The sequence below is a fragment of the Dermacentor albipictus genome, chromosome 10 (assembly GCF_038994185.2).
Source record: "Dermacentor albipictus isolate Rhodes 1998 colony chromosome 10, USDA_Dalb.pri_finalv2, whole genome shotgun sequence".
In the NCBI taxonomy this organism is placed as follows: domain Eukaryota; kingdom Metazoa; phylum Arthropoda; class Arachnida; order Ixodida; family Ixodidae; genus Dermacentor; species Dermacentor albipictus.
The window spans coordinates 44,886,253-44,912,872 of NC_091830.1; the positions used below are offsets into that span (position 1 = coordinate 44,886,253).

The 26,620-nt window shown below is 46.9% G+C and overlaps 1 protein-coding gene across 4 annotated transcripts; it reads left to right on the forward strand.

Annotated features, from left to right (window-relative positions):
• The first annotated feature begins 572 nt into the window (after positions 1-572).
• On the forward strand, positions 573-26,307 carry LOC139050415 (zinc finger protein 431-like). 4 transcript variants are annotated; one of them, XM_070526762.1, is made up of 6 exons: positions 573-696; positions 8,598-9,359; positions 17,138-17,393; positions 20,064-20,743; positions 23,126-23,378; positions 25,423-26,307. In XM_070526762.1, the coding sequence occupies exons 2-6, from the start codon at positions 8,664-8,666 to the stop codon at positions 26,112-26,114; spliced, it is 2,577 nt and encodes an 858-aa protein (XP_070382863.1). In that variant the 5' UTR covers positions 573-696; positions 8,598-8,663; the 3' UTR covers positions 26,115-26,307. The 4 variants fall into 4 exon arrangements, with proteins under 4 accessions (XP_070382863.1, XP_070382866.1, XP_070382864.1 ...); XM_070526765.1 differs by having other exon boundaries at positions 20,676-20,743; XM_070526763.1 differs by lacking the exon at positions 573-696 and having other exon boundaries at positions 8,535-9,359.
• The last annotated feature ends 313 nt before the right edge of the window (positions 26,308-26,620 follow it).

Consider the following 26,620-nt stretch of genomic DNA (forward strand, 5'->3'; position numbering starts at 1 on the left):
CTCGGAAAACGTATGGGACGGGCACGCGCTGTGCGTTCCCCCGAAAAACAGGCAGCCTTCGACGAGCAGTGGTGAGAACTGGCCCGCGAAAGAGCTCGCCGTCGGTGCGCCGATCCAGCCGTTAGAGCCCAGGCAATCCGACAGCAGCGAGGAAATCCCGAGCTGAGGGAGTCGGAGGCCGAAGCAATCCGGCACCGTTACCTGTGGGTTACATAACCGCGTCGAAGGTTGGGCCCACGCGGGACAAGCTTCGCTGACCCCCATTTTCCGGTAGGGCAAGGGTTGGCCATTTCTTCCTTCACGTTATGCGGTGCTTGTGGAGAGGAGGAGGAAACGGCTGAACACCTAATATACCTTTCTGTAAATGGCTTCACCTTACAGTTTATTTATTTCCCCGCAATGCGATGGGACTGACTTTTTTCAAAGCATTAGGATTTAGGGACAGAGAAGGCAAAATAGAATTCAAGCGGGTAGAAATAACTATAAGCGGAGGTTATCTCATTGGTGTCTAAAATCAAGGCAAGAGTAAAATATCACCCCCACTAAGAACAAAATATATTACTAGTCACGGTGGCTAGGTGGCGGCTGCCGCCGCCCTATTTAAAGGGTTCAGCCATAGTCTTTCTCTATAGTTCAGCCTTATCCATCCACCCAACTTCCTCCATGTGCATCCGTCAATCCGCGGTTTTGGTTAAGGTAGTGACTACAGTGACGGGGCCCGGCACTTTAACATCTGTACTACAGTGACGGGGCCCGGTACTTTAACATACGCACTACAGTGACGGGGCACGGCACTTTAACATCTGTACTACAGTGACGGGGCCCGCCTCCTTAACCACAGACGGGACCGGCACTTTACGTCAACACTGTAGCGACGTCAATGGCCGCACTTCTTTCAAACATGCTATGCAAACAACTTCGAGCACTTCACGGCAGGCAGTGAACTTTATTAAGGTCCTGAGGAGCGACTCCGAAACCCCCTTATGAGGGAGGGGGCCGCCGCGAGCCGTTCCGACGTTGGGACGGGCAGGCCGTGCCTGACCGCCTCCTCCCACTCTTCTTCCGTGGTGAGATGACCGTGGTCCCGTAACGAGGGACACCGCCAGAGCATGTGTTCTAAAGTGCAGAATGTATCTCCGCAATCCGTACACCTGCCCCGCACGGACGCGGCGTTAGGTTGCCCCTGTGATCCACCACGGCCGCCGCGAACCGGTCGGACGAACCGTATTGGACGACGCCGAGAGAGAGAGAGAGAGATAGCACTTTATTTACACCCGTCAGAGAGTATGGGTGATCGGGTGAGACGCAGCTCTCCCTATCACCGTCTACCTCCCCCCTAGACGTCGGCCGAAATCAGTTGACTTCCGGCGGCGGCCTGGGCTTGGCGGATGGCCTGTTTTTGGGCTTGCTCTTCCTGGCTATGGAGGGAGGATTCCCATGACTCTCTGTTTCCATGTAGGCCGTTTAGTGCTGGGCAAGCCCAAAGCATGTGATTTAGCGTTGCTATGCCTTCACAGTTTTTACATTTTGGAGAGTGCACCTCAGGATGCCATTTGTGCAGAATATACGGGTTTGGGAAGGTACCTGTCTGCAGTTTTCGCCATATTACCTCTTCCTGCTTTGTGAGAGATCTATGGGGGGGAGGCAGAGTTCTCCTCCCCATTCTGTAGTGTTCTAGAATTTCTCTGTATGTGGTTAACTCTCGTTTTTTGGACAGGAAGCAATCTGCCTGCGCTGGGGCCCGGTGTGTGAGTCCTCGGGCGACCTCATTGGCGATCTCGTTCCCTGTGAGTCCACTATGAGCGGGTGCCCATACCTAATTAGGTCGTTAGGTACGTTCTCCTTGCCTGCTTGCAGAATTTTGCCGGCCTCTTTGGAAACCTTACCTTTGTCATAGGCTTTGATTGCAGTTTTAGAATCGGTGATGACTATTCTAGTTGATGGGTATGTGATTGCCAGGGCAATCGCCGCCATCTCTGCCTCATCTGGTGAAGAGTGTCGTACGCTACAGCTAGAGACTAGCTCGCCTTTGTCGCTCACTACTACTGCAGCATAATGCCCTTCTGGGTATTCTGCCGCATCGGTGTACACTACCCCTTGTTTTTGGAGGAGGGAGCCTTGGAGTCTTTGGACCCTGCTTCTCCTGCGTTCCTTGTTGTGTATGGGGTGCATGTTTCTTGGGATAGGGGTTATTCTTAACTTGTTAGCAATTTCTTTGGGGATGACGGTTATCCTATCACGTGATTCTGGGTTTTGATAGCCCAGGTTTCTGAGGATGGATCGGCCCGTTTTGCTGCCAGTTAGTCTGATATATTGTGCCGTGAGTTTCGCCTCGCACATTTCCTCTAGGGTGTTCGACACTCCTAGGTTCAGAATCATCTCGGTTGATGTGCATGCTGGTAAACCTAGTGCTGTTTTGACACCTTTCCTGATGAGAATGTCTACCTTGTCTCTCTCTGCTTTAGTTGTTTTTAAGTACGGGATAGCGTAGGTGATTCTGCTAATGATGAAAGAATGAACGAGCCTAAGTAGGTTTGCCTCTTTCATCCCCGCGTTTTTGTTTGCTATCCTCCTGAGAAGCCTGCATGTTTGGTTGGTCGTGGCTTCTAGTCGGTTAATTGTTTCGGTGTTTCTCCCATTTTGTTGTATCCACATACCCAGTATCCTGATCTTGTCCACCCTTGGTACCGGGGTGTTGTTGACCAGGAGCTGGATATTGACCTGCTGCTTACCCATGATGAGCATCTCCGATTTTTCCGGCGAGCATTTTAGCCCTATGGGTCTCAGATAGCATTCCGTTTCCCATATTGCCCTTTGTAGGGTGCCTTCTATTTGGCCATCGCTCCCCCCTCTGTCGACCCAAAGGGTGAGGTCGTCAGCATAGAGTGTGTGGCAGAGGCCTTCTATCTTTCTGAGTCGTTCTGGCAGCCCGATCATTGCAATGTTGAACAGGGTAGGGGAGAGCACTGATCCCTGCGGTGTTCCCTTGTTGCCTAGCTTAATGTTTTTTCTTATTGTGCCCCCGATTTCTATGTTCACCGTTCGGTCCGTGAGGAAGCTTTTGATATAGTTGTATAGCTTGCTTCCAACATTTAGGTGACTGAGGTGTGACAGGATCGCTCTGTGTTTGACGTTGTCAAATGCTTTGCTGACGTCCAGTCCGACTATGACTCTCGAGTCGCTAGTCTTCCGTTCCAATACTTGTTCTTTGAGTTGTAGCATGACGTCATTTGTGGACAGTTGTTGTCTGAAGCCAATCATGCTGTCTGGGTAGAGTTCCTTACTTTCCAAGTAATCGTTGAGCCTATTCTGTATGACGTGTTCCATGAGCTTGGCTACACAGGAGGTTAACGATATTGGCCTAAGGTTCTCAAGTTTGAGTTCCTTTCCTGATTTGGGGATGAGGACTAGATTTGCTGTCTTCCACTCCCCGGGTATCTCCCCCCGTTCCCAACACTTTTGAAAGAATGCTGTCAGTTGCTGGAGGGAGTTGTCATCGAGGTTTCTAAGCATCTTATTGGTGACCCCATCTGGGCCAGCCGCGGTTTTTCCGCTGAGCCTGTTTAAGGCAGCTTGGACCTCTCTTAAGGTGATTGGTTGGTCCAGCTCTTCGTTGTTTTCGCCACTGTAGTCGGGCAATGTTTCGGTGTTTGTTTCTCCTATGTACCTGTCTTTAATCTGGTTTATCATATCCTCCTCCGACCCCTGGAAATTGTGGGTTAGTCGTTGCATTTTTCTCCTGGTCTCAGCTTTGGTGTTGTCTGGGTCTAAGAGGTGTCTCAATAGTTTCCAGGTGGTGACGGAGCTTAATTGACCGTCTAGTCTATCGCAGATGTCGTTCGAGTGTTGTCTATTTAGGGTTTGGGCATGGCTCTCAATTTCCTTGTTGAGAGCTGCTATTCTTCTTCTCAGGTTACGGTTGCCCCTTTTTTGGGCTAGCTCGGTTTCTGCTTCGTTTTTCTTCTGCCACAGCTGTCTCATGTGGCTATCAACCCAGTTTTGTTCCTCACCTAATTCTACTTCCTCCTCAGCCTCTTTGCACGCCCGCTTGATGCCATTGGTCCATTCAACTATGTCGGTGATCGCCCCACAATCCGCTCCATTGGCGCGGAAGGACTGCCAGTTGATAGATTTTAGGGTTTTTCTCTCCCGTTTGATGTTTACTCCGTTTTGGACAACGATCTCTATGATTCTGTGGTCACTGCCTAGGTTCTCTCTCGTGTTGTGCCAAGTAGCCTCAACGTCCGCTCCGATCATGGCCAGGTCGGGGGAGGTGTCGAATGACACGCTGTTCCCCTGCCTTGTCGGTGCGAGTGGATCGTTGAGGAGTGTTAAATTGCATTTTATTATAGCGTCCCATAATTCCCTTCCCTTTATCTGGGAGCGGTGGTATCCCCATGCTTGGTGGGGAGCATTAAAATCCCCTACTATTACGAGACGCTGCTTACCCTGTGCTAATGCTTGCGCTTTGGCAAAGAGCTCCCTGAAGCCACAGCCTTTCCTTAGTTTAGGAGAGCTGTAGACGTTTATGACTAGCAGGCTGCGTTCTTTCCGCCTCTGCGGTATAATCTCCGTTAACACATAGTCAATCTGCGTGCATCCTACCTCATGCTGTATGACGGTGATATTTCTCTTCACCAGGGTAGCAGTCTGAGTGTTTGGCGACTGGCCTGGGTATGTTTTGTATCCGCTGAGTTTAGCGTTTTTCCCACACTCTTGCAGCGCGATGATGTCGGGACCATCGCATCCCGCAAGGTAGGCTTGGAGAACGTTTCTTTTTTTTATAAAGCCCCTACAGTTCCATTGCCATATTGTGTTTGCCCTAGTGTTGAGTCTGGCCATGATTCAACCGCAGAAGGAGTTGGTTTTGCTGGTCTGCCAGTTGATCAAGTCTAGTTCCCATTGGGATGACTAGTTGGCTGAGCTGGGCTGAGAGTTGGTCTATCCTCTCCGCGTTACGCTGGGTAGCTATGGCCGCCTGCTGTACTACCTCTTTGAGTTGCTGCATGTCTACCTCAAGTTTTTCTGCCCTGCCCTCTGCGTTTTCAAGGCCCGAAGCGGTCTTTTTAACTCGCTTTTTCTTTGGTGGTGCAGATACCTCTTGCTCGGATTCGGACGACTTATCATCCATGGCATCCTGACGCGCTGCCGGTTTTCTAATGAGTTGAGCCTTGAGCTCAGTGTTCTCCCTTTGCAACTCGATAACGTGATTACGGAGCTCCTGCATCTGAGCTACTGTTTGCTCCTGGTAAAGTTTCCATTGCTCCTGTTGCTGTTTCATCATTTCGTGTTGTTGTTTCATTTGCTCTTTGAGCTCCCTCACTATGTCAGAGTCATGGGAATTCCCCGCTTCCCAGCCTACCTTTTTGATGGTTGTTGTCCCTTGCTTCTTTGGCGGGGTGGGGGTGGCCTGCTGTGGTAGCCTCGGAAAGGATGCTGACCGGCGGCGCTCCTTGCTCGTGGCCCGCGTCTTGCTAGCGTCCCGCCGGCTGCGATGCTCTGGTAGTTTCTTCTCCTCCTCCTCCTGTTGCTGCAGCTTCTCCCATTGTCGTTTCTTAACGATGTATGGTGTTCTGAAGATCCCCTTGCAGGTTCTGGCGCCAGTGGGGTGCGGTTGGCCGCACAGCTTGCAGGTGGGGTTGCAGTCGTGTCCCTCGCTTGGGTTGGGGATGCCGCAGCCTCTGCATTTCTCTTCCTTGCTCTCGCAAACGTCGGAACGGTGTCCCAGGTCTCCGCACTTATAGCATACGTCGTACTTTTTTTTGTACAAATAACAGTTCAGGATGGCACCTAAACATTTGATTTTCCTCGGTACCTCCTTGGTGGCGAATGTGAGCATGATGGTCTTGCTCTGTCCTAGTCGCCTGATCTCCAGCACCTTGGGGTTCTCCTCATGTTCTGCTATCCCCTGCGTGATCTTTTGCAGTGATGTCTTTAGTCCTATTCCGTGGATGACGCCTCTCGAGAAGTCGTCGGGTACTGCCAGGTGAACGGTTACTTCGTGCACTTTTCCTTCAATCACCAGGTTTGTGAGGCGTAGGAGCTTGTCTCTTGCCTCCGTGCTGGGGGTGAAGAAGACCAAAATTCCTTGCTTCTCGTTCTTGACGAGCTGGCACGCCTTGTTCCATTCAATCTTCGCAGTTACATGTATGGCTTCGGTCAGGGTTGGTCCATCGTACTGTTTGACTACCATGCCTCCCTTGGGGCGGAAAATGATTCTCCATCCATTTTCGGGAAGCTTGACTTGGTTCGAGGCGATCGATTTCTCCGCTTGCTGTTTGCCGTCGCGCTTCGCTGATGGTGGTGGGGCGTCTTCTGAGACGCGCTTGGCTTTCCGTGCCCATTTCTCCTCGAGGTTGCATTTGTTGAGTACTGTGATCCAATCCGGGGCGTCGAGCTCGCCCTGTTCGGCGCTGCGACCTTCCACGGTGATATTCATTCCTTCTGTTGGCTGCCGCACAGCTGACGCGGCGGCACCGGGGGCTTCGGTAAGCCTTAGCCCACGTTAGGCCTAGTGGCCGGCGTTCGTGTTAGCGCGTCGGCACCACGGCTGGCAGACGTGTGGCTCTAAGGTGGCGAAAAATCCACTTACGGACCAAACGCTGGTGTCCGCAGAGTCCTCGCAGCTTCCGATTGATGATTTTAACCAGCTCTGGTCGATCCGTCAACATTTGCCGCTAGAAATCACTGCAGGAAGACAGAGCCGACGTGATACACGTCCGCTCGTCACGGCCCCCTGGACGACGCCGACGAACGCGACCGATCGTGGATCGTCGGCGACGGATCCGAGAAGTGCGGCCGCTCGGGCCCGGCGTGTGCCTACATTGCGTTGCGGGTGCACGTTGCGCGGGAACGGCGAGACCGTGACGGCCTCCCGCGACCACGCGTCGAGCACGCACCGCCTTTCCCTGACGGGTTAAGTTCAGCGCCTCCAGGATCCGCCTCCCCGCAGGCGAGGAAGCGAGCCTGAACACCTGGACTAACTTCTGTGACCCAACCTCATCGAAGGTGTTGTGGACCCCCAGCTGCGTGAGCTTCTCGGTGCTGGCGCCTATGGGGATGCCAAGCACTTCACGGACCGCGATATTTTATTCCAGTACTGTCCAGAACACCACGTGAATTTCACGATGTCAGCAACTTCCGTGCAGTAATTGATTGCACACATACGGATCGAACGACCGCAATTGGTACTTGTCCACGAATGTACAATCTTTTGCGTATGCACTGTAACACCTATATGATGATTATAATAAAGAAAGAAAGTTCACTCTAATGGAAGGGGAACGGTAAAAACACATTAAAAAAGGCACGGCACATGTTCCTGCTTGTGTATACACCAGACAATGAATATTCTACTGAATTAAGAAAAAGAAGCAGCGGGTAATTGCTCGCTTAAAAGACCGATAAACATGCAGTTCGATAAAATTTGAGAAATAATGATATTGAAGCTTCTAAGACTTTAGAAGAAAAGAGGCGTAACATATCACAAGTCGCTGTAGGCGTCGAAGACCCTAGTTATAAGGAAATTATTTTTGAACAGCTCCGATAGTGTCGATGCAACAATGGTTGCTTGCGTACTGTCAAATGCTCATATGCTGCGGCACAGAGCTCACGGCACGGTGCAAAAACGTGCTCGGAGCGAAAGCGAAACATTGCGCGAGGACATGCATGCAGACGCGAAGTCGGTCACCGCGAACCCGTGCGATCGCTGCATTGCAGGTTCATTCTGTTATGCTACATTTAGTTACACAGACAGCCATCCCACTATCATCATCATCAGCCTGGTCACGCCCACTGCAGGGCAAAGGCCTCTCCCATATTTCTCCAACAACCCCGGTCATGTACTAATTGTGGCCATGCCGTTCCTGCAAACTTCTTAATCTCATCCGCCCACCTAACTTTCTGCCGCCCCCTGCTACGCTTCCCTTCCCTTGGAATCCAGTCCGTAATCCTTAATGACCATCGGTTATCTTCCCTCCTCATTACATGTCCTGCCCATGCCCATTTCTTTTTCTTGACTTCAACTAAGATGTCATTACCTCGCGTTTGTTCCCTCACCCAATCTGCTCTTTTCTTATCCCTTAACGTTACACCTATCATTCTTCTTTCCATAGCTCGTTGCGTCGTTCTCAATCCCACTATAAGAACATATTTCACATAGTTTTCTCAGCGATTGCTTACGTTTCACGCAAACCGGTTCGGTGGAATCGATTGCGGCGACCAATCGCAGTGTCCCAGCTTACTGTATGTAGTAGGCAAAGAGATAGCGTTTGTAAACCATGCTGTGCTTTCTGTTTGTCCAACATGATTATTTTAAAGGTAAAATACTGCCATTTCGAGAGTACTTGCAAAATTGTTCAGGAGGGCTGCCGCGTAGTATGTTTATTTAACCTTTATTTAACGCCGACGCATGTGAGGCGCTTCCGACAGATGGCGATTCCGTAAGTCGTCCTCGCCCCGCCCCGTCGGTGTAGTGTTGTTGTTAAAGCGACGGGCCCCGTCACCGTAGTGTGGATGTTAAAGTACCGGGCCCCGTCACTGTAGTGCAGATGTTAAAGTGCCGGGCCCCGTCACTGTAGTCACTACCTTTGGTTAAGCGTCTAGATGAGAGTGGAATTCGTGGCAGTGTTTGCGTGTGTGCTGTAAAATAGGTAAACATACCGATGAGTGCTACGAGTGATCCTGTACGAGAGCGTCGACTGCATAATGCCGAGGCTATGCGACGAAGGCGTGCAGCCGAAACGGCCGAGCAAAGGCGGCGCCGTTTGGCAGCTGTTGCAGAGACAAGGCGTCGGCAGCGCGCAGTCGAAGCGGACGAGGAGCGGCAAGTGCGTTTGGCCAGAGCAGCTAAAGCGAGGCGTCGGAAGCGTAAAGCGGAGTCTCGTACAGAACGACAACATCGTTTACCCGCTGATGCCGAAGCGAAGCGGCAGGAGGAAGCGACGAGGCGGGAAGCAGAATGCGCTGTGGAAGCGGTGCGGATGCGCTGGGAACAGCTGCTACTGACGGTCAAGAATAGACCAGAGCAGCAGCACGGAGCCGACGCCGAGCTGAGACCCCGAAGAGGTTGCTCTCCTCCACGGCCCAATCATTGCATGTCGTTGCAGTTTGAGCATTGGGACCCCGTTGTCGCTATTGCCTGCGACGAACAGCGCCTCGCTCTGCAAGTGTTGCTTGCTGCCAGGGGCCGACCAACAGGCTTCTGCGTTTCTGCCGGGCTGTTGTGTGACAACCAGGAACACTGCGGGACATCCGTGTCCGTCGGCGAGCATTCCGAAGCCGGTGAGCAGGCAAACTCCTGGGACGGTGCCGACACAGCGACCGTCACGAGTGGATACGGCATCTCCCATAGCAGCAAGGTCAGTTTGGCAAGTATTGGCAAGTCAGGTTGGCAAGTGTTGTGGGCATTTATTAATGCGTTATCATTAGGAGTGTCAAAGTAGAAAAAAGTGTATGTGTACGTGTGTGAAGGCGGTCCCAGGTGTGTGAGCCGGTCACGTGGCAGAGATAGAACGGGGATGGGAGAATTTACAAGAGCAATTACCAAATTGGGAGAGTTTAGAAGAGAGTGGGCTGTCTGTAAGCTATGAATTAGGGAGGGAGAGCAGCGCAGCTGTCTTAATTAGAGTGTATTAGAGTCCAAAGTCTCCCCATAAAGTGGCGCCATCTGGATTTTAAATGCCTATCTTGAAGACTGTTTGAGTGCTGCAGAAGTGATTTTAGGAGCCGGAAACATGTCATATATGTTGGGTTTTAGACACCACCTGTGGGGCACTTGAGAGAGAAAAAGTCAGAGCTGAGAAGGAGGTATAGAGAGAGAGAGCAGAACAGCAGCATATGGGTGCTCGACGAAGGGAAAAGGTGGTGGTGCTGAAGCACCATCGCCTCAATCTGTTACAGACAACCCTCATTTGTACTTTGCTCCTCGAAGAGGTACGACATGCATCAAGTGAGCTTCTGAGCTACACTTTGCAATGCGGTGAACACGGTTTAGATCATGGATGGATCCAGTGACTTCTAAGGACACTGGAGAAGTATGACACACCGAACTAATACATCTGAGAAGATAGCCACAGTGCCAGCCCAAAGACCCTGCAGAGGTGAATAAGTGACAAGCCCAGTTGGAAGGCAAACATTCGTACACACGTATTACATGCAAAGTGCAATGTGCATGGTTGGTAGTGCGCTGCTTTACCATCAACATTTCAATTTTGTTGTTGCCAAGCGTCTTAAGTACATCACAGAAGAAATATTATGCTGCCCTCTAGAAATCAAGTGGTCGCTGTGGTGTGATAATATGGCTCAGTGCAGCATAATGTGGCATAGGTAAACAGTGTTTTGTGGTAGGGCATTATTAAAGCCAACTGGCTGAAAAGCATGGTGAATTTATTCAAGTTCAAGCTTTGTGTAGTATTTCATGCTTCTTTCACTTACAAGAAAGATTCTATGCATTTCATATAAAGAGTGGTATTTTAGGAAAGTATCAGCGCATTCAAGTAAAGTGTCAGCGAGTTCCAATGCCAGGAAATCGTCTAGAATCCCAGTAAAGTGGTGCCGTTGACATACAAGAGTCTACCAACAACTTTCATTGACAGGTTTTTGGTGGTTGCAAAATATCTAGAACCTCTCGTCAAGACAGATGGAATTATGTGGCGAAACAAAGTGAGTCGTGTGTGCCAGTGTTCACCTGGTGAACGGTGTATAGAGCATAAACATCAATTGTGGCTTCTGAGGGGCATGAACATAAACATTGCATGATGCCGCACATTGCATATAATGAATATAAACACAATTGGGTGTATCACGATTTGCATAGTATTTATTATTAGCTTCACATAGATTCCAACAAATGCATTGAATCCGCATAAGTGTTCCGTGTAAGCGTATGATATGTATTTTAACCTATATGATAATGAAATTGAAAACATCGAGCTCATTAATGCTTAATGAATTAAGTGAAGTGTTAACCAGACTAAAACGGGGAAGGAAAAAACACCAACACAACAAAAAGGTTTTGTGCACCCGCGGGGCCACCTTGAAAACAGTTTGTCTTTGCTTTTTTCTCTCTCTTACGTATGTAATTATTTTTATTTTTACACTAAAGAAGTAATGCTTTGCGACTGATTTCATGTTTCCTAACTGTGCAGTGAACAGAAATATTTCCAAGATGCTAACAAAAACAAATAACATTAAATTTTCGAAGTTAAATTCATCGTAAAATTACCTTGCAGAAAGATAGTGCAAACGATTCTTTAGGATTGTAAAACATGACAAGACAACACAGTGCATCTACTGACCGAGAGTAACCACTTGCTAGTGAAAAAAGGAGATGTTCATGTGAACAGTAGCTTCATTTATGAAGAACCAAATGAGGGGAATTATGAGCTAAATGTAAAATTTGCAATCAACTACATTGTGGCTTATTCGGCATACTACTTTGTAATTGATTGGTATTTCACATAGGAGACTTCTCCCGAGGGTGATGGGTGGGGCTATCTGTGACATTGTTTCTGGGGGACCTCCTCTCCCTCCCCGGCTAGCAACAAGAATGCACACTGCTGCCAAACAGATTCATGTGTGAACGCTGGGCACTTCACTCCCTCTGGCAACAGGGGAACATTTGCAGCTCTCCCGCAAATGCTACCCCGTCGGAACGAGGAGCTCCAAGAGGCTGCACCTCCAGACAAAAAGCATGCGCGCACTCCTCATACTGTGAGGGCATGGATTTCTCCCTCTTGTGAATACTGCTTTAAGATCATGCTTCAGCTCCAAAACTGCAGGCTCGAGTTCCATCGGCGTGATGTTTCGACGACTGAGTTGCGAGATCGTGTCCGTGACCATGACAGGCCCTGTCTTATGGGAGACACATAAAACGTAATGTTTATTGGCCTAGTAGTATAATAATTTATGAATTTACACCCAAAAACAATATAGACAGTAATTAGTGAGTTCTGTGCCATGTGAGCACACGGTAATAGTGGCAGCAAATGAATGGAAAAGCAGCTGTTCTGGCCAGAGCGTAGCAGATGGCGAAAGTGGGTTCCCCTGCTGACGTTATCGGAATACCATTCACAGCGCCGTCATTGAACACACATGAGGCCACTAGGCAGTGAGACAAAAAAATGGCATAAATCTTAAAGGTAGAGAGGTGGAGTGCAAGCAGTGATTAGAGTAGATAGAAAATAAAAACAATAGAAAACCATAAAACAGGAAAGAAATAGATCAAAAAGGAACTGCTTTGCGATAACTGGAGGAGCAGTACACTTTCTTTTGCAGGTTGTCTAAGAACACAGCATTATAAAAAGAGATTTACTGAAGATGATTATAAGTTTGACGTAATACTTCTGTGTAAACCCACAAGGTGGAGAGAAGTAATTAATAAAGGGAAAACAGACATCCACTCATTCTTAGCAATTGCTACAAAGGAAACCCATACGGGTTCCTCAAAAGAAAAGCCTCCCAGTTGATGAAATTCGTCCTGGTCTGGGACTCAAACCCGGGACGACCGCCTTTCCAGGGCAGCCGCTCTACCATCTGAGCTAACTAGGCGGCTAGCAGATGGCAGGGCGAAGTCGAATTTGTCGACAACAGGAAGCAAAGCAAGAGTTTGACGTAATATTTCTTAAGAATCCCGCAAGGTGGAGAGAAGTAATTAAGCCTGGTTAGCTCAGATGGTAGAGAGGCTCCCTGGAAAGGCAGTGGTCCTGGGTTCGAGTCGTGGACCAGGACAAATTTTTCTTCAACTGTGAGGCTTTTCTCTCAAGGAATCCATATAGGTTTCCTTTGTAGCAGTTGCTACAAAAGAGTGGATGTCTGATTTTCCCTTTATTAATCAAGATAACTATTGTTTAGCACAGTAAAAGCTTGTTAATTCAAAATTTCGGATAGATCGAAATAACCGCCGTGGTCTGTCCAGCAATGCATTGAAAGCATTATGTAACATATCCCGCTAATTCACACTGAAATCTGCACTGCCACCGATAATTCGAACTCCGCGCCATCGTGGATACATGTAAAATGCAAAAACGTTTTTCTGACATAACTCCTGCACCGATTTTAATGAAATTTGTTGCATTTTAGAGAGGAAGTTAAGTTCTTGTGACTGTTGGAAGCGGAATTTAGATTTAAGGCTTGAATTTTGTTAAAAATATTTTCAAAAATTTGAAAAAAAAATAGAAGCATGAAGTTTACAAATTCATAGCTCTGCATCCAAAACAGATACCGCGGTTCTGCAAAGGGCATCCATTAGATCATTCAAAATGGACAAATGAGATATGTCAATTTATATCTTACGTGAATTTGTTACGTTGGTTACAAGGGTTCTGCAAAAGCTGTATTTCCATATAACTAATTTGTGTTTATATTCATGTGTAACATATCAATCTTGTCTGCTTTAGATGTACTATTAGATCCAATTCACAGAATTGCATTATCATTTTTCATTACTGAGTTGTAAACTTCATAGTTTCGTTCTTTCAAAATTTTCAATTTTTGCCAATATTTAATAAAACATTGACGACCTAACCTGAAAATTCGAAACCAACAGTCACTAGACCTTAAGTTATTCTTTTAAATGCAACAAACCTCGTCAAATTTTGTGCAGTGGTTGCTGAGAAAAACGAATTCTCCTTTTACATGTATTTGAATAGGACCACCCGAGCTAAAGCAAGCGAATGAATTTGAGCGCAGATGGCAGCAGTGACTGGCCATGTCACTGAACAGCAAAGCCAGGGAGGCGCAACGGAAGCGGCTGCGGTGGTTGTCGCAGCCAGGCCCATCAAGAAACGTCTAGCGCAAGTAGCACACGCCTGCAAGAAGGGTAATTCAGACAAGCACCTTTGGGTAATTCAAAGGGATATTGGCGAATACTGTCGCCATTACATTGGGGCGCCATGTACAGGGTGGTCATAGAATAAATGAATGAATAAAGCCTTTATTTTAAGGAATGGGACGGCTCTAGGCCGCTGATAGGGATTTGGAGGGAAGGGAATGTGGGTACCCATACGGTTGGCTGAAACACTTCTTCATCTCAGTCTGGGATCTTCCGCTTTATGCAGGCTCAGGTGCATGTTCAGTTCCACCGCTCTCACATGGGCTGATCGACCCCTTCTACACTACTGGAAACAGGCCACTTTGTCTGCCATATGTCGCAATGGCTTTCTGTGTTTCAGGGTTAGTTTGTATTGCAATTCCTAGTGTTCTAATGTCTCCGTGTAGTAGATGCTGAATGTTGGACCTCCCTTGTGAAAAAGCTGCACAGCTCCAAATGAGGTGTTGCATAACCAACTTTGGGTTGGTCTTTTATGAAAGGGAACACGCGAGCGCGTGGCCGCGGTGCAATGCGGAGAGAGCGGAGGCTGCTTAGAGCGCTAGCAAGTAGCAATAAGGAGAAGCGCGTCCGCTTGTGGCGTCATCTACTGGCGGCCAGAATAACCAGGCATGGCCGATAGGCAAGCGCCTGCTAGAATTAGCTGGAACCCCATTCTCTCTCCCTCGCATGACTTGCGCAAGGAGCGGGGCCTGCAGCGCAACATCTGCTGCTAGCAAACCGCGTTGGATACGCAAGCGAACTGGAAACGCGGAAGCACCAACATACGCCCAGTAGTTAGGTATTCCTGGCGTACCTATAATGCGTAAGCATTCTAGGGCTACTTCCCTCGGAGCGCTGTCCGTCCGTGCGCCCGTTTCGAAGCGAAAAGCTTCACTGCGCTAATCTACATCGCGCGAGCCGGCGTATGTCGGAATTGGCTCCGCAAGCGTGTTCGGAGTCGGCGCAGGTGGCCGCCGCCGGCTCCGTGGCCTGACCTTTCGCCGCTGCCGCGCGTGACGTCACGCGCGGCGCAGGTGGCCACTGCCGCGCGCTATGCGTCATCGTTTGACGGTCGCCGCAAGCGCGTGTTTATCGCGGAGGCCGACTATATAACCGCTTGCCAGAGAATAGGCGTGCGTGTTCAACATGGAAGAAGAGAGTGATGTGCTACCACGAAAGTTGGCTGAAAAGGAGCGAAGAAATGAAAGGCTGAAAGCTCAGCGAGCGTCCGAGACACCCGAACAACGAGAAGAACGTCTCGCTAAACGACGCAGGAAAGCCGAGTCCGAAACGCCCGAAGTACGGCAGGCTCGTCTCGCTAAGCGGCGTGAAAAGGAAGCCGAACAGCGACGTTCGGCCATGTCAGCGGAGAGTAGCCAAGATAGTGAAAGTTGGGGAATGGCTGAGCAGTTGCGCAGGAAGAATGAAAAGGCCAGAGCCAAACGAGCTAGTGAAACACCCGAGCAACGAGAAAAGCGTCTCGCTAAACGACGACGACGAGATGCTCGAAAGCGGCTTCTAGCCGACAGTGCCAGCAGTCATCAGAGCGATGACACAACGACAGAAGAAGAGGTAAAGGCTCGCCGTTACACAGACTACGTGTTGAAACTGCACTGCATGCACTGCATGCATAGGCATACATGAGGTCCTATGGAGGTGTATATGAGAATGCCTTAATTATGACTGTCTATGACTAATGAGATTTATGATTACAACTATATATAGTGAGTACTGAGAGGGATAAGGGTAAGCAAGGTTAATAAGACTGAAAACATTAGTTACAATAAAATTAGTTAAACATAACGGGGATTGATTGAGGGTAATTAGAAATACGAGGCTATTAAATTTATGTTAAATTATTACACTGGTAAAGAGCTACTAATTGTTAAATCATCAGTCTAATTATGAATCATTAAAGGCACATTGATATTAGCTACATCTCATTAAGTAATCTTAATTATTAAATGTACAGACGTCTGTCAACGTTAACTGAGGCTAATGAGGTAATTATGGAAATGTCATGATTATAAAAATAACTAAGCCTGAATAATTCATTAACAAAATATTTACGTTTATTTAGCTAAGCTAAAGTTTCACCTGAGTGTACTTCTCTCCTAAACCACTCTGAATCAAGTGACGTCTATTCACGTTATGGGGGGAGTGGGGAGCCAGAGCTCTGTACTGCAAAAAAAGCAGGTGGAAACTACTGGAGTTGTAAAAGTATTGTAAAAGCCTACCCCAAATTTCAACTTGGCTGACTAGCAAATTTAAGTTGGCCCACCCCCAAAATTAAGATGGCCCACACACAAATTTGTTTGCCTACATCCAAATTTCAATTTGGCCCACCGCCAAATTATGTTTGCCTACCCCCAAATTTGAAGTTGGTCCACCGCTACTATAGGCTTCCCCAATACATATTCTATGGACCCTTGTATCTCTATGATCATTCTCTCTAATCAATTTTTTTTCATTGTTTCTTGCCGCTTATGAAGATGCCAATCATCTACATTCACACTAATATGATGATTAAATGTCGCACCTTTCCACATTATGCATTTTTGTGCAGGTACAAGGCATTAACTTTTCGCGTGGTGGGCAGATCTTGCTACGATGCTTGCCAAAAAATGTTTGCGCATTAAAATACGCTCAGAGTGTGTATTGACTAGCGAGCATACGCTGGTCCTTAAACGTTTCCAATGTGCTTGCCTACCGAACACGGGGTGCTAGCAGCAGACTCAGCGTTGCAGGCCCCGGCTGCTGCACATCCACCTGGTGTAGGAGGCAGTCCAGCAGCCGCTTGCTTATCAGCCATCTGTCTCTGCTTATTCTAGCTGCCAATAGATCGCACTACAAGCAGACGTGCTTCCCCTTGCTGCCTGTTGCTGGCGCTCTAAGTAGCCTCTGCAGAGCACACACGCCCCAGCGCACACTCTCAAGTTCAACAAATGGCCGCAGAGGGTGAAAAAATCAACTGCACACCGCTGCTAATTAAACCAGCATAGTAGAATCACTTCTGGACGCTTACGTTAGTTACAATACTTCCCGCTAGAGGCGCCGTAATTAGCAGAATTTTATTTTACAAACTTCCTCCTACAATTCTTGAAGCATCTTTATTACGTAAAAAAGGGCAAAATTATCATTGCTAATTAGATATTGTACTGCTTATTAGTAAGTTTATTGTTTCTTTTCCAGGTCAACCAGTGTAACTTGCTTGTCATTGTCTCTTCTTTTTCACCTTTGTCTAATTGTTGCACTGACAGACCATAAACTGGCCTTTACAACTTAATAAATTACTGCATGCTTTTTCACATGTTCCCCTCTGGCTAGGTTATGAGGCAGAATGTTGCTGACTGGAGTACGCACAAGTCAGCAGCTGCAGGATCCACCACAGTCATGCAAGGAGACGCTGCCACACAATGCGACCAGAGAGCAGATGTTGCTGTCCAGTCCACATGGTGTAAGGAGGGCGTGTCCAAATCAACACAGGCTGAGTTATTCACTCTGAAGGTCTCCAGGTGGACACAGTCCAATGATCTCGAAGAAAGCTACAGTACCTCTCCACTGCTGGAACAGCCAAGCAAAGGTGCACCCTCATAGCATTTTAATAGTATTATTGGCATTATAAATGACTAATTTAAAAGGACACTAAAGATGAATGATAAATTAAGGTGGGTTTTCGATATCGCATATCTGCAATGCCTCAAACACAAGTCAAACACAAGTATGGTAAGACTGAGATATGGGCTTGAAGTTCTCAAACTAGCTTCTTGTGACATCATTAGTAGGAATAGAATATTCCATGCTATTTGATTTGAGAATTCCCTGGTTGAAGTTGTTAAATATTCCTTTCTGTTCAGACGTAAGGGGTAAGTAGCAACACTCGTTGGAATCTCGAGGGTGGGAAGTCAATGGACATGGGAGCGGTTCCAAATGATTCTTCACCAGTAGAGCCACTCTTGGTGTGCAGGTGCATCAGTTCCTGAGCAAACACACGGGGTCACTAGTGCTCAGTAATTCCTAGTCATCCATTAGGAATGGCTCTCTTTTAGGCAGCCTACACATTGGTGCTCATAAGTGTGAGAAAAACGAAGACCAGTGAGCTGAGCAGTTGCATCCCACCATTAGACTTGGCTCATCTGTTTGTAGTAGACGAGCCACTCGTCGGCATCTTCTCCCACCTTTCCTCCGAAGGTGGATGGCACTCGGTAGTACTGCAGTGGACTGTTAAATGCTGCCCTCAAAGCAGCTCCTTCTAAGGACATGTCGAAGATGGTCACGGTAGATGGTGGAAGGCCAGCAAGTCGACTGCTTCGACGAAGCTGCAGCAGTGATGATTCCGCTGCTGTAAGTGCTTTCGCAGCACTTCTACCTCTTGGTTACATGCAAAAATGACCGTTTATCACCCTTGCGACTGAAGGGGGCTGTTTATGTTAGGTCGCGAAGGTGAGCTCAAGAGCGGCCAGCTGGTTGAAGATCTCCACGTTATCCTCCTATTCTTTCCCCACCCAGGACCACAAGCACGCTTGCCGGTATTCGTTTTGCTCACACGTATGTGCAACAACATAAGTATGTTTCGATATAGGCAAAGCAAATTATTGTTTGACCAGTCTTGCCATATTTGCATCACTGTAAAACAGTGCATAGTGATAGGGTATCACACTTCTCTCCTTAAACAAGACCAACGCTGTGTGTATGTGTACAGATTTGTCAAAAGCATACAGCCTATTCTGTGCCTTCACCATTTATGCCATTCAGCTGTGTGGTGTGGTTTTTGTATAGTTTACTACAGACACCCTGGACTTATGGATGGTAATTGCAAGGGTTCTCTTCATTCCCAAAAGTATCGAAACTAATGCATACTACAGGAAAACCCTTGCAGAGCCTGTAGTCAGTCTGGCAGTTGCAGTCAACAAAGCCTATACACTTTTGATAAAGACTGTAAATCTGATGATCTGCTCTTCCCATGTTTCACTAAACACTTTTGCAGTGCGCCAGGCAACTGAAAGTAGGTCTTTCTTATTCACAAGCCCCTCAACGGATCGAATATCCAGTTGTTAATGGCATTACATACATGTATGGAATATCCTATATTCGAAGGTCATATTTCTTGAACATTCATATTCAATTCAGAAATTTCACAACTTGAACACTGATAATCATGAGATATTCGACAGCATGTGCTCAGCATTAATGTTTTGTGAATGACCAAATATTACGCTGCATATTAAAGGAACTGAAGACTTAACATAGTGAGTTTTGAGGGCCTTTTCTGAACAATAATGAGCGCTACGTTAAAATCTGTGATGGCTTATAATCAGTGGCGTAACAACAGGGGGGGGGGGTGCAATGGGCCAGTGAGGGGCGGGGGGGGGGTCATATACGTCTGAAGACACCCCTCTTTCCACCGGCTACAGCCGGGGAGGGGGGTGACAGAAGACCTATGGGCCCCAGGTTCCAGACGACCTAGCTACACCACTGCTTATAATGCATGATGGTGCAGCAGTTATAGCATAAAATTAAAAGGGAAACTTTGCCCTTCTAATTCTTCAGTGATCATAATCTGCCAAGTAAATGCATATCAAGTCTGGAAGGAATGCCTCGCTATTAAAAGCTTAGCTTATCTTAGTGTCCCTTTCGTTTCATTGCAAAATGAAAACCTTTGTCTTCGATAACTGCCTAACTGTTGTCCAGTTCTTTCTGCACAGCACAGAAGACTGGAGACGCAGGAAATGTAAAATGCATGCAAGTATGTGTCTTATGTCATCTGCGTCACACATTTTTATTTTGTGTTCATGTGTGCGCTAGAACAGTAAAACAAAACAAAAATGGAAGCGACAGCAACCAGCATGATAATCTTAAACATTGCATCCTTGGCCTAGATATTTCCCAGTCTCGTTTCCCCATCTGATCTTCTGCTGCCCTCGACTGCGTTTCTCGTCCCTTTCAATGCAGAATCTATTTTAGACCAACATTGCTTTGATGCACTACTTCCTCAGGGCAGCATAACATGGGAAGAAGATGTGGCAGCATGTGCAGGCAGATATGGGTTTTCAAAATTTAAAATTTAAAATTTAAATGGTTTTCAAATTCAAGCGACTGTTCCAAATGAGATAGTGACATTCAGAACGACTTAGCATAGTGCCTTGGTGTGCTACCTTGGCTTGCACATTTTTGCCAGTATGATTTTTACCAGCTTTCATAGCAAATGTTGAGAGCACCATTGCAGTGTAGCATACTTTCCATTTTCTTTCAGCAATGCCTTTAGTCCTGAGCAATTCAAGAAGCGACCATGGAGTCCCGGAAGAAGCAAATGTTGATAGTGTCATAGAAGGTGACAGCAGATTCAGTGTGGGCACTGATGCAGCTCGCAGTGAAGAGAGAGCAAGCTCTCTCACAGTTAATGCAGGGTCACCATTTGTGGCCTATAGCTGCAGACTTTGCTCACTCAAGTTCAGTGAGCTGGACGCCTTGGCCTCCCACGTAAAGACGTGCCCGTGGCCAAAGCCATTCCAGTGCAGCCTGTGTTCGCAGACGTGTTCGGACTGGAGTGCGACCCGGCGTCACCTTGCTTCTCACATAAACAGAGCCACACCAGAGTGCCCGTTTTGTGACCAGACCCTTGAATGTCGGAGCTGGACCATCATGAGGCATATGCAGCGGCACCACGCGCATGTCAAGGCGTTCATGTGCAACTTCTGCCGGGGCACTTTTGTCATGAAGCAGGACATTCTCACACACACCCATCGGTGTCGTGCAAGGGTGATCGAGCTAAACAAGTGCTTGAGCTCGACCAAAAAATGCAACTCACAGGCTCACATTTACCCACACTTGTACAAGTGTTCCATTTGCTTGGTCACATTTGCAGATGCCTTAGCGGTGGCGAGTCACATGCAAGTTCACGTGAATGAAATGCAGCGCAGTCAAGCAGATAGGGTAAGTACGTCTTGAAACTGTGGCCCATAGTTGCCAGTCAAATTCTGGGACAAACTTCGAACTACTGCCTAAACCCTTTGTGATAGAGCTGCAAGGCATGGCTTTGGTAGCACAGCAACAGAAGGGCAAAGAAAATGGGCTGACAGTCTGCCTTCTTTGCCCTCCTGTTGCCCTGCTACCAAAGCTCACTATGAATTCACTTCCACTTGTCCATTTTTCTATCCTTCTGCACTGTAATGCTTGCCTAACATCTGTGAATAGTACAAATTTGTGGCAATTCAAAAAGGAATTAAGGGTCATGCACTGAACAATGCAACAAAATATGGTAGTATTAAGAGACAGGAACACAGCAGTATTGTTGACATACCGATGTTGCTGATAAGTCTAGTCACGATTGAGTGGAATAAGTGGAATTCGGCAGGTTGTATATAATGTGTAGAGCCGATAGATTGGTAGTTTGTTAGAGGCAGTGGTGGGAATTGTGCTTCAATTGCTCCAATCTGCTACATTCTGTTAAAGCTGCTGCATCCATGCTACCACTGAGAAACTGCTGCTAAGCTGCTCCAGGATGAGCTGCGCCACACAATCTTCAAGGCCACAGTGAAGAGGAGTTGTGGTCAACACCAGGTGGCGGTCGCCACCACCTTATGCAAAGAGTGCCATTGCATCTTTATAAAGCCAAATGAGCTAAAGGGTCACTGAGCTGGTCCAATCGAATTCCCATATGTTCACAGTCTGCCATTAGGAAACTCTCCTATGTGCCATATTTGTAGGTTGCGCATAGTTTAAGGTAAAGTTCTGTCAGTCCTATAGTATGTGTTCAGCCCATTTCACATCGTTGGCGTGTCCCGCATTCATACTAGCATAGGACCCTGGTGAACACGGTGTTCCCCAACTAATGACACCCACGTCGCACATTTGTCACGATGGCTGTGTCATGGCACACAGTGCACTGAAACTTACTCCCTTGAGTGTTATTACATAGCTGCTTTGCTGTGTGAAGTTTATCTGTGTGGGCTGGTGACGCAGCGGATTTGTAGCTCAGCCATTTTACTAGCTAGGCGACTCTAGGCCTAAAATAAAATTACTCGAATGGTTATCCTCCATACCATGCGACTCTATTGCCACGAATTTCTTTTTTTAAAAATCTTTGTGCGGTTTGCTTGCTTTACCACTGGAGGCGTGCGGTGTTTTCTTTTTCAAGCCTATAGGTTGACTCAGTGAGGCCGCAGGACGGTTGTAACTTGTTCGCTAGTGGTGGCCTACGTGGATTGCCTTCCTCAAGAATGTGATGTGTGCCAGTACTTTGGAACCATTTCTGAAGTGCAAGAATAGTGCCCGGCCGAGAACCATTCAGAATCATCATTGTTGACTGCTACAAGATATGTTCCAAAATGCTCTTGGCCATTCCCACCACTGTAAAGCTGTAGAGGTCTTTTTAATTTGTCGTTCTGAAGGTCCTAGGACTATCTAAGATTTTGCCTAATATTGACGTGTGCTGTATGTAGACATGTAGACAAGGATGAGAATAGTGCTTTAACAGACTCCTTGTAGTGGGACAGTAAATGCAGAGACGAAGAAGACGTCTTTGTTCTGGTGGATTTGCAACAGGCCATTCCACCGTCTTGCTCAAAGTGTTGTTGTCTTGTTTACGTTGAACCGCGACAATATTCATTTTGTCCAAAAAGCTGTGTCCAGGAGTCTGAAAGCAGCTGCACAAAATTTGTGTTGATTTGAAAACAAACTAAGAATCACGCAAAAACGATATAATAGAAAATTACCATTGTAACCTTAAGAGATGAAAACAGAGTGATATGGTCTAGCCGATATCGTGGCCTAGGCCAATCGCATGAGGTGAAACCGAACTTCGGCTTTTTGAATGCATACAATATAGCGGCCCAGGTATTCAGTTAGAGATGAGTTTGATCTGTTATTCTGGATGTTCCAGGACTATACCTGAGATGCTGCTTTAGTATAGACCGTATGTAGGTAGTGACTTAGGCAGCTTGTAGTGGTACTCTTGATGGTAGTGATGTCTGATTGGGGATACCGCTTTTTCCCAGCCCATAAGGCTGCATGGGATAATGTTTCTAATTTCTGCTGGAACGGAGCAGTCATAAAGTGTGCATTCATGAGAAGGTTTCTTGGGCATCTTAGAAGAGCACACAAAACAGAGTAGCAGTTTTTCAAATCCAGTGTATTTTTAAATCACACATGGCGGGAAAAGCACACTCTAGTGGAAAACAGATTCTTAACTGTGGATAAAGAAAGGAGGGGGAGGAGGCGGAGGCAGTCTTAGGGCAGAGAATTTGCACTACGACAAACAGTGGAATGATGATAACACATTGCCGCCTGCTTATCACACCTTGTCTCTCTTTCTAGGTTATAGAGGAGCATCCCTCCGATTGCAGAGGGCAGCAGTCAGTGGCGACAGGATCCACCAAAGTGTTGCAAGGAAATGCATCTGCACAGTGTGACTTTAGAACAGACATTGCTGTCAAATCCATGTTGGCTGAGGGCATCTCTAAAGCGACAGAAGCTGATTTGTGCACTCTGAAAGTCTCCAAGGGGACACAGTCTGAAGATCTGAAAGTCTGCAACGATGCTTCCTCATTGCTGCCACTGCCAAACGAAGGTGCACCCCCATGCATTTTGATGTGATGTCTATGAACACCGTCAACAGCTTAAGTTTTGCTAAAAAGGAACGTTAAACTGGACTGGTAAATTACTTTAGTAGAATAGCACATGCATGAGTCTTCAGACAAGTGGAGTCTTGGTAAGCCAGAAAGAGGGTGAAAATAAGGTTGGCTAAAAGTTCTTGCACTAGCTCCCCATCACATCATGCGATTTGAACGCTGTTTGCTTAGCACTATAGCCAATATAATAGTTTATCAGTAAACAAGGATTACCGTATAATCTTGAGTAAGGGCTGCATCCTCAACTTCGCAGCCGAAAATAATCTGAAAAGCAAAAATCCAACCGAGAAGCTATTGCGTTTGGTGCCCTGATGCCATGTGGGCTCATCAGCGAATTTTCACATGCCGCTACTAGATGGCAAGAGCTGCCCTTCGGCTTCTGAAGTCCGAGGCGCAGCCATGCTCAGCTCCTCCGCATTCCTCCGTGGCACTGCAAATCATCGGTGCCATCGTTTCTTTGCGCGGTTAGTTTTCGCAGCCAGCTCTTTTGGCTCATCTGTCAGCTGCCGGGAGTCTACAAAGGAAACAAAGTGTTTGAGGATGATGTATGATGCTGCATTTAAGCTCAAAGTTGTCATGTACGTAAAAGAGCACAGCAAGCGAGCAGCTAGCCATAGCTTCGGCATTGATGACAAGTGCATACGTCGGTGGCTGAAGCAGAAAGAGGAGCTCGCTGCAGTTAACAAATTGAGAAGCGTGTTTTGTGAAAAAAATTGCAAGTTCCTGAGACTCATACTTGGAAAAATTTAACAGGAGGCCCGGTCTTGTGCAAGAGCCGTACATAGTGAAAAAAAAATGATGCGGCCCTTACACGAGTCTATATGGTACATTGCATTGTTTTAAAAAACCAGAGACTCAACATAGGGAGTTTTCAGCACTAAGTTTGCCTTACACTTTACTAAATTACCCTTCTGTTTGGTGCCTTTTATGAGTGTCTCAGATATAAAGTCATGACTGTAGCTCAGCTGCGTCCAGGTACTGTACAATTTGTGGAGCAACTAAGTTGAAGTTTGGTATGGCTGGGTTTGCTGTAGAACTGAGTTGAACATTACTTATGTGCACTGCTTTCGTCAGGCATTGTGATGTGGGTAGCACACGTCACGGCTTCCTTGACAATCCTGCATTTAGGCACACGAGACACTTCAAAAACTTTATTTCTTAAAACAATTTGAATAAGATTTGTGCAGTTAATGCATATTCACCAGCTGATCTTAAATATGAAATAATTTTTCTCTGTGATAAATATCTCTTATCATATCGAACACAGAATGTTTCCTTTAGGGCCTAATTAGCTAATTAACAGCAGCTTACACAGCAATGTATGCTACACGGAATCGATTTGGTTGTTCATGTTGTGTCGTAAGCTATAAATCATTGTTTTAGGCCATTTTGAAGCAAAGTTATAAGTTGTCAAACTTAGTGATGACAATTGCCCAACTTGGTATTTTTCTATTACCAAGGTGGGCATTGTTTATGGCTAAGTTTGACGACATATAACTTTGCCCAAAAATGACTTAGAACAATGATTTATAGCTTACGACATACTGAACATTCAGAATCGATTCAGTGTGCTGTACGTTACCATGCAAGTTGCTGTTAATTAGCTCATTAGACCCTAAACAAAGAACATCCTCTTTTGGATGTCATAAAAAATATTTATCGTAGGAAAAAATAATTTCATTTCTGAAATCACCTGTTTAAGGTACATTAACTGTGTAAATTTCATTGAAATTGTTTAATAAAATTTAAAAAAAGTAACTTAAAGTGTCTTTTCCCCCCTTAAGATCTAGATTTGAAAAAGTATGAGCTCTCACTCTAAGATTCGAGCGACTGTTTCGAATTGCACAGTGGAATTCTTCAACTTTCCTGTGCATAGTGCCTTGACACGCTGCCTTGTATTTCACGTTTTTTTATGCAGGGCACCAGTTTCATATTTACCGGCATTTGTCGTCTATGTTGAGAGCACTTTCTATCCTTTTTCAGGAATGCCTCTGGTGCTGGGAAATTCAAGGAGGACCAGCAGTGGAATGCAGGAAGACTCGGAACTTGATTATGTTGCAGAAGGTGACTGCGTACTCAAAGTGACAACCAACCCACCTTGCAGCGAAGAGGAACAAAGCTCTGCCACAGTCAGTGCAGGGTCAGTAGTCATGGCCCATGCCTGTGGACTTTGCTCAAGAAAGTTCCAGGGCCTGGATTCTTTGACTTGCCATGTACTGACATGCCTATGGCCGGAGCCTTTCCAGTGCAGCCTGTGCTCACAGAGATGTGTGAACTGGAGCGTAACGCGGGACCACCTTCTCACTTCTCACGTGAACAGAGCCACAGCAAAGTGCCAATTCTGCAAGCAACCTCTTAATCTCAGGGCGGATTGCATCATGACACACATGCTGCGGCTGCACGTGGGCGTGAAGCTGTTCAAGTGCAATTTGTGCAAGGCCACTTTTTACGGCAGGCACAGCTTGCTTCTGCACCTTCGTCGACGGCACGAATACGGGATGACGCACGAGTGCGATTGGTGTGCGAGCTCGTTTGCCGACAAACGTGATTTGCAGGCCCACATTCTCCAGCACTTGAGTGCGTGGCCATACAAGTGTCATATTTGCCTGGCCACATTTGTGGAGAAGTCGGACATTGCTAGTCACATGCGTGATCACAAACATGGGAGGTGTTAGTGTGCCTTGCAGTTGTGCAAAATTCCCCAATGAGGTGGCTGCTGGCCTTGCACGTTTCGAATGCTTGGAGCTTGTGGCAAGCTTCCAGGTGTGTGCACAGCCTGGAGGCTTGAGTACCTTCAGCTCTCTCGGATGTGGTGTAGTGGCACCTTGTGAAACCATGTGAATGTCATTAAAAAGAAGCTTTACCACAGGCCCTACTCCAGTTTCCCTACTCAAATACATGCAAAGCAGAGCCGTGCTCTTGTTAGACAACTCCGTAGCAGCATCAAATGCAGATAATGCAGTTCTGTAAATTCCATCTGTTCGAGCACCTTAAGTGGACAGATGTGATCTGCAAGTTTGCATGAAATTGTTGCAATGTTAACAAGGGTTTCATAGAAGTCCTACTCTCAGATCACTGGCATATATCACAGAATGGTGTACAACGTAATTACTAGTGTAATACCTCCACTTCTCTTTTCAGGTTTATTTCAGGGTGCCCGCTTTACATAAGCCTGCCTCAT